The sequence below is a fragment of the Dendrobium catenatum genome, unplaced genomic scaffold (genome assembly GCF_001605985.2).
Source record: "Dendrobium catenatum unplaced genomic scaffold, ASM160598v2 fragScaff_scaffold_1013, whole genome shotgun sequence".
Taxonomy (NCBI): Eukaryota; Viridiplantae; Streptophyta; class Magnoliopsida; order Asparagales; family Orchidaceae; genus Dendrobium; species Dendrobium catenatum.
Genome location: NW_021319475.1, coordinates 117024 through 124917, shown reverse-complemented (window position 1 = coordinate 124917; position 7894 = coordinate 117024). Strand labels below are relative to the sequence as shown.

The 7894-nt window shown below is 37.4% G+C and overlaps 1 protein-coding gene across 2 annotated transcripts in view; it reads left to right on the top strand.

Annotated features, from left to right (window-relative positions):
* The first annotated feature begins 519 nt into the window (after positions 1 to 519).
* Positions 520 to 7894, top strand: part of LOC110105380 (ribosome biogenesis protein BOP1 homolog) — a 27381-nt gene continuing 20006 nt past the window's right edge. For both annotated transcript variants that reach the window (XR_002304138.2, XM_020834854.2), the window contains exons 1-4: positions 520 to 686; positions 793 to 903; positions 980 to 1057; positions 1141 to 1295. Coding sequence is in view for 1 of the 2 variants with exons in the window: in XM_020834854.2 (XP_020690513.1) it covers positions 621 to 686; positions 793 to 903; positions 980 to 1057; positions 1141 to 1295 (410 nt within the window). In the remaining variant the exon portion in view is untranslated. The remainder of the gene's footprint in view (positions 687 to 792; positions 904 to 979; positions 1058 to 1140; positions 1296 to 7894) is intronic.

The window sequence follows — 7894 nt, the reverse complement described above, 5'->3', positions numbered from 1 at the left end:
TGTAAGTGAGCCGAGCCGGATCGACCTCAGCTTGTTGACGAGATCATGAGTCAAGTTTATCGAGCAACAAGTTTGAGCTTGAGCTCATACTCGAGCTCATATATTAAACGAGCTCAAGCTAAGCGTGACTAAAATTGAAAGCTCATTGAGTCGCTAGATTAACTTTAAATATATTTAGAAATTAATTTAAATTTTAAAAATTAAAAATTTTAATTTAAAACTAAGAAACCGAGCTCAAAGTCAAGCTCGAGCTTTCCAAATGAGCTAGAGCAATCAAGCCGAGCTTTCCAAATGAGCTAGAGCAATCAAGCCGAGCTCGAGCCTATAAATTTTTTAAAAGAGTTGAGCTTGAACTTAATAAATATAATAATTTTAAAAGGAAAAGTTTTTTTTTTTAATAAAAAATATTGATAAATTTTTTTACATTCCAAGAAAATATTAAAAATAAAATTTAACCATCTTCTTATTTTTATTAAATATAATTTATATTTTTACGTGAGAATCTGAATCGCTGCATACAATTTCTTCCCGCACTGAACCGGCCCGAGTTGGCGGTCTCTCGGCTCTATCGCGAGAAACCTCCCAAAAACCCTAATCGAGAAAACTCAGCGCTCGCTTCCATGGCGAAATTGAAGATCCGCGATAAGAAAGTGAAGATTGCCATCACGAAAGATAAGAAAAAGAAGGTAGGCTTCTCCTGTTCCTCCAATGATTGGCCTATTTGTTCTTCATTTTTTTCTCATTTGAGTTCTTCTTGCACTGTCTTCATTGTAGTTATTTGTTTGAAATCAGGATAAGGCAGACCCAGAAGCCGTACCTGAGCTACCAGCTGAATATTCTTCTCCCACTCGTGACGAAGAACACTCCGATTCGCGTGATGTTTCCCAATCTTCGGATTCTGAAGTGCGAGCTGAATATCTGTTCCAATATTTCTTAAAGTTTACCTTTTAATCGATTTTTTTGGTTACTTTTATTGCAGCTTTCATGTGAGATTAATGAGGTTGAAGGCAATGATTTGCATCATCCAGCCGAAGAGAGTGATTCCTCTGAGGATGAGGTTGTCTGTTGTGCTCATTTTGATTCCTTGAAACTTATTAGAAATATTATTCTTACAAGTTTATTATTTCTTTAATTTTAAAGGTGGCTCCTAGAAATACTATCGGTGATGTCCCATTGGAATGGTATAAGGATGAGGAGCATATTGGGTATGACATAGCTGGGAGGAAGATCAAGAAGCATGCCCGGAAGGACAAGATCGAATCTTTCCTAGCTGGTGTAGATGACTCGAAAAATTGGTGAGTATGGAATTTTGTTTTGTTTTGTTTTCCTAATCCCTTGAGTGCATCCACGTGTATTGGATTTTGCTTGTTTTTAAACATTTTCATTATAGTTTCTCTACTTTTTAGAATGCGCCATGAATAATCTTTGAATATGTTGGAGCATTGTTATGACTATTCTTTAATAATTGCTCATTGTCTTGAAGTATGGTATGCTTAGCTTATAATAGTATGTAGCACATAGGCTCGGTTAGTTTTCTTTGGATATATGTTCAAGTCGCTGAAGCAAGATTTGCTTTTCTAGTTAGCTGATAGCTATAGCAGGAAGCATAACCTTAAGCTCGGTAGTTTAAAAGCATATTTGTTCTTTTTTTGTTCAAGCTTGTATTTTTTGGACCCAAACTTTCCTGCAGTTTGCAGAGTCTTTGATTAATGATAATATTATCAATCCACTCTAACTTCTTCTTGTATTATTGTTCACTTTAATTAAGACATTGATAATTATTTTGGTTGAAGTGTATTTTTAACTTTAATGCCAATTATTCTTTCGATATAAATCCACACTATTTGGCATTGTTACCACAATCAATGAAATTGTTCAGAATCCCCAATTAGAACATAATAGCTACTACACACTCAGTTTAGCCGATAGGAACCCCCACCTCTAGTGGAGGTGAGGTTCAACTTATCAAGGCAAGCTTTTGACCGCACTTTAGCATGATATATTTAAATTATACTGGAAACATTTTATTTCATCTTTTGAATAAATTTATGATCATATTGAAGCTCATGAAATGTAAAACATACAAGTCTCAAGAAAGAATTAGGCTAGGGCTTATGTTACCCTCAATTCTTCTATTATCTTTATTTCTCTCATCTTCCTTGAACAAACAAGGAAGTTGGAGGCTGAGACTTCAACATGAACGAATTTATGCTTTTGTTGAATAGCATAATCTATGATTCCACTAGGGCCGCATGCCTCACAATTAATCAATTTGGTGAACATGAAGAGTATATTGTGAAATAACCTTTTTTAGGTTCTTATCTTAATAACCTACTATCCTATAATAGGGATTTTTTTTTAAAAATTATTAAATTTCATTACTAGTAAGGAACTCAACTAGATTGCACATGGATTTGGGTTTTCTTTTGGTTATTTTGCACCTTAAAAAATCCTTCCAATTTGATAGCTAGATATTTTAACCTGACTTTGAATAATATGCAATAACTTTGGTAAGTGGATCTCTAGACAATATTTTCTCTAGCATGGTGATTGATTTAGTGATTGAGGAAGCATATGGATTTATTAAACTTCCACAATCATGTCAGACTGGTCTAAATTTAAATCTTTTGTACAACCCTCTTATGATGCAGGCTTCTTTTGGTATAATATTCTCCTTAAATTTTTAGATAAGTAATTTTAGTTTGCATGGAAGCACCGTTGTAAAATGTTCGTTTGCATGTGCATTCTCTATATGATTTCTTGACACATGAACCAATTTATGATATGACTCATAAGTCTATATGAGATTAAAGGTTTTGTCATGTAACATAATGTATAAGGGTGTTAAAGCGGGTTGATGGGTTAGATTCGGGTTTGACCGGAAGTTGCCTCGAACCGAATTCAGTCAACCTAAACCCGGCCCGTTTAATAAATAGGTTAAAAATTAAAACCCAATCTTGACATGTTAGCAACCCAAATGACCTGAACTCAAACCGTTAGCCCATTTTATCTTTCTATAACTCATTTACTATATAGTTGAAGATATTTGATCAGAAATAAGAAGATTATACACTCATAAGTAAAAAAAAAAAGATATTAAATGATTTATTTTTGGGTCAAAAGCGGATTCATGGGTCATCCCGAACCCTACTAGTTTAATAAACGATGCATAAAAACTGAAAACCCAACTTGTTCCTGACCCTTTTATTAAACATGTCAACCTAACTCATGTTTTTTGAGTCGAGTTGATAGGTCATATCATTTATTGTCACCCTTAATAATAGAAATATTGCATCAAAAAAATTCTACGAAATAAAATGTTAAGCTTTATTATCATTATACTTTTTTTGTCCATCATTGTCTTGCTTATTTGGGTACTTGTAACTACTTTCATATCCCATCTCGTTAAATCTCATAAATTTATTTTCCTTGACACTCCTTTGCATATAAATCTCAAAACCATGTGGAGATATTTTTATTATGTTATGAAAATTAAATATTATATTATTGTGAGCATTGTGTCAAATATTATATTAAATGCTTTAGCTTGTATGCAATACTGAGGTGTGTCGGAATTCCTCAACTTCAGCCTTTTTATTTTTTTTATTTTTTATTTTTCTTTCATGTGTTTACTCAACATCATTTTCCTTTTCATCTGCACAGGTTTCATGCTTTTATTAGTTTCTGAGCCTCCCTCTTATTTTTAGTACCAATTACTCCTAGTTTTTGCATTATTCATAACCACACTCTTAAAATGCACTATATCAGTTTTAGCAAATGGTGCACTTTGCCCTTGGCGGTGGAACTGGATATAGTCCTTAAAATATAAATGTAGGGCATGCCATTCAAGTTCAGTTAAGAGTTTTATCCACTAATTTCACTATATATGATCAAGGTATAATTTTAAGGATTATGCATTTTTGGCTTGTGCTACATATGATTCAAAGTTCAAAACATTGATTTGCTATCTACAATAAATGGAGTATTATGATTAAGATATAAAAAAATAAGTGTGATAACTGTTCATTCACCTTGAGGGCAAATAGTGGATATAATGGGCATTTTGTATTATACATGAAAGCAAGTAATAGCAAAATACTATCCTGAGAGGAAATACTTGCAGAAATTGAACAATTTTTGGCTGATCTACAATAAATGGAGTATTATGATTAAGATATAAGAATAAATGTGATAACTCTTCATTCACCTTGATTACAAATAGTGGATATAATGGGCATGTTGTATTGTACATGAAAGCAAGTAATAGCAAAATACTATCATGATAGGAAATCCGTGTAGAAATTGAACAATTCTTGGCTGAAATTGGGAATTTCAGCAAGAACGAATAGAATTTTAGGAAAATTTGGTGGCAAATCACTAAGAAAAGTTGATAATTGCTCAAATATGGGAGAAAACAAACAAGATACAATGTATCTTCAATTTGAGAGGAAGATCTGACTCTCCTAATTCCTAGCCGGCGGTTAGGGACTAAGCAAACCCTGAGAGAAATACAAGTTCAGCAAATCCAAAACATAACCTTTAACTCTAGGGACAAAAATCTACTTAAAGCAAAGCACAATTACCATTATAATCCCTAAATAACCCCTTACTTTTGAATTTTTCCTCCCAAACTCATCCTTAATTAATGTTTAATTGACTGTTGGGCTCCACCACAGAATTTCGCCCCCTACGGGGTGGAACCGGTGTTCTGCCTGGTGTATACATGAATCGGTCCAGGGTGGACTGATCTAATAATACCCCCTTCCCAAGGAACCACCTTGTCCTCAAGGTAAAAATATGGGAATTGATGCTTCACCCTTTCGTATAGCTCTCAAGCGGCGTCATAGTCGGGTAGACTCTTCCATTTAATTAACACTTCCTTAATCACCCCTTCTATTCGTACCCCTTTCAGCTCAAGAGGTTCCAACACCACCTCTAACTCATCAGTCAATGTCATTGGTAATTCTGAACAAATTGCCTGCTCCCCTAGAGGTCTCCTCAACTGTGACATGTGGAGCACTAGATGTATGGTAGCGATCGGGGGTAATCTCAAGCGATAAGCCAATGCTCCAATATTCTCCAATATCTCATAAGGGTCAAAATACCTCGAGGCCATCTTCTCGTTCCTCCTATTAGCTACTGTCCTTTGTTTGTAGTGTTGCAGTTTTAAAAACACCCTATCTCCCACTTCTAACTGGATGTCCTTATTGTGTTCATCCGCCTGCTTCATAATCTATTGTGCCCTCGACTGGTGTCTTTTCAGTTCTTCTAACATCTTATCTCTTTCCTTCAAGTAGTGCTCTACTGAAGAGATTGGTGTGCTCCTCTGCCCAAAATGCACTAAGTGTGAGAGGTCTCTTCCATACAACATTTTGGAAGGGACCATCTAGCAAGCTGAGTGATATGAAGTGTTGTACCAGTACTTCGCCCATGCTAGCCATTAACTCACAACCGAGGTTTCTCTAAAGCAAAATACCGGTAGTAAGTCTGTAGGCTCTTATTTGCCACCTATGTCTACTCGTTCTTGAGGGTGGTAATCGATGCTTCTCTTTAGAACTGTTCCTTGTAACTTAAACAACTCTCTCCAGAACTGATTGAGAATCACCTTATCTCGGTCAGGTACTATCAACTCCAGAATCTTATGCAATCTGACAACCTCTTTTATGAATGTTACTGCTACTGTAACTACCGTGTAGGGGTGTCATAAGAGAATGAAATGCACCATGAATTATGCACCCCAAAATGGCCCCATAATGACCACCTCTCTGATGAATACTTGCTCAACCTGTCAACCACCACTAGAATTCTCCTTTCGATTCAATTCTATTCCTAATCCTTTGTATTTCTTCTACACCGGTGCACCCCAAAATGGCCCCCAACAGTGCTCCCATGGAACTCCTGTAGCGGGTGGGGAATATGAATTGAGATCCGTGACAGCACAAACCTCTCCTAGTGCAATTGTCTCGCCTCCTCTAAAGAATAGCCAGGGTGACTATTCTCATCTTTTAGTAGCTTCGCCCTAATCCCCCTTAGCCCCTCATATTACATGCTCTCTTCTTTAGTAGCCCCCCAATTTAGCATTAGCAGCACTGAAATTGCTAACTCTTTGGGCTCCCTAGCCTATACTGGATCTCAGTCGCCTTGTTCTCTATTCTTAGCCTATACTGGATCTTAAAGTCATAGCCCAACAGCTTTGACAGCCATCGCTGATGTTCCTCGATCACCATGCTTTGCTCCAATAAGTACTTCGAGCTCCGTTGATATGTCCTGATGATGAAATGTCAGTTCAATAAGTAAGGTTGTCACTTCTGAATAGCCAATATGATGGCCATCATTTCCCTCTTATATACTGACTTCAGTTGAGCTCTGACTGTCAATACCTGGTTGAAGTAGGCTATGAGTCTGTGATTTTGCATGAGCAGTACCCCAGTCCATATTCTACTGCATTAGTCTCTACTACGACATCTAGTTGAAAGCGGGTAGGGCAAGGACTAAAACTGTGGTCATGATTGTCTTCAATTTCTCAAAGGCCTAAGTGGTTTTCTTTCCCCACAAGAAATTATCCTTCTTCAGCAGCTCTGTCAATGGCCAAGGTATAGTGCCGTATCCCCTCACGAATTTCCTGTAGTACCATGTCAATCCTAAAAAGCCCCAATACTGTACCACCCCCCCCCCCCCCCCCCACACCCCAACTCCCTCTAGTTCCTAGGTAGAGATCATTTCAGTATTGCCTTAATCTTTGCTTGATCAGCTGCTACCCCTTCCTGGGATATCATGTATGCGAAGTACTCCACTCTAGCCTGTGCAAAATAATATTTATTCAAATTGGCCCTCAGCTAATGCTCCTGTAACACTTCTTTAGATGTTCCAGATGCTCCTCTGTGGACTTGTTGTACACCAGGATGTCATCAAAGAAGAGCAGAACGAACTTCCTGAGGTAAGGTCAGAACACCTTATTCATGAGGGACTATAAGGTAGCTGGGGTGTTGTTGAGACCAAACGACATCACTAAGAACTCGTAGTGTCCCACGTGTGTCCTGAAAGTTGTATTCAGTACATCTTCCTCTCTCATTCGAATCTGATGGTACGTGGATTTTAGGTCTACCTTCGTGAATACCACCGCTCAATAAAGCTCATATAGCAACTCATTTATAACTAAAATAAAAAACTTGCCTAACATAGTCTCCTTATTCAGGACACGGTAGCCCACACAAAATCTCCAACTTCCATCCTTATTGACGAGTAAAACTGGGCTAGAAAAAGGGTTCACGTTTGGCATGATGATCTCGGCCTCCAACATCTATGGGATCAGCTTCTCAGTTTCATTCTTTTGGATTTGGGAATAGCGGTAAGGCCTGACACTGACACTGATACTCCCTCCCTCAGCATGATGTCGTGCTCCTGTCACCTCTGTGGAGGTAACCCCTGAGGTGGCTAGAAAATCTCACTAAACTGCTGTATGACTATCTGTACTGAAAGAGGGATTCCCCCCTTCCTCCCCTATGATCCCGTTCAAACTCTTTAGCTCTACCAAAAATCCTCCTCCCACCTCTTGTATGGCCTTTACCATGATTTTTAGTGACACCATGGATTTGTAGAGTCCCGCATCTCACTTAATCACCATCCTTCTCTCTTCCACCATCAACTCTGTTGTTGTTGTCCCCCAATTATGATGTAGAACAATCATGGGAAGATGATATGCTTAAAGGACGTTTGCACGTTTAGTTTTAGAGAACAATAATAAGCAAGATCTCATGTTGGTTTGAACGATAAAATAAAATATTAAAGTGATAAATAGCGTTGGTTACATTACGTGCATAGAAGTTAAGAGCATAAAAATCAATCAATTTAATCTATTTTTGCATACGTGAATGGTCTCAACAATAAATCCCTT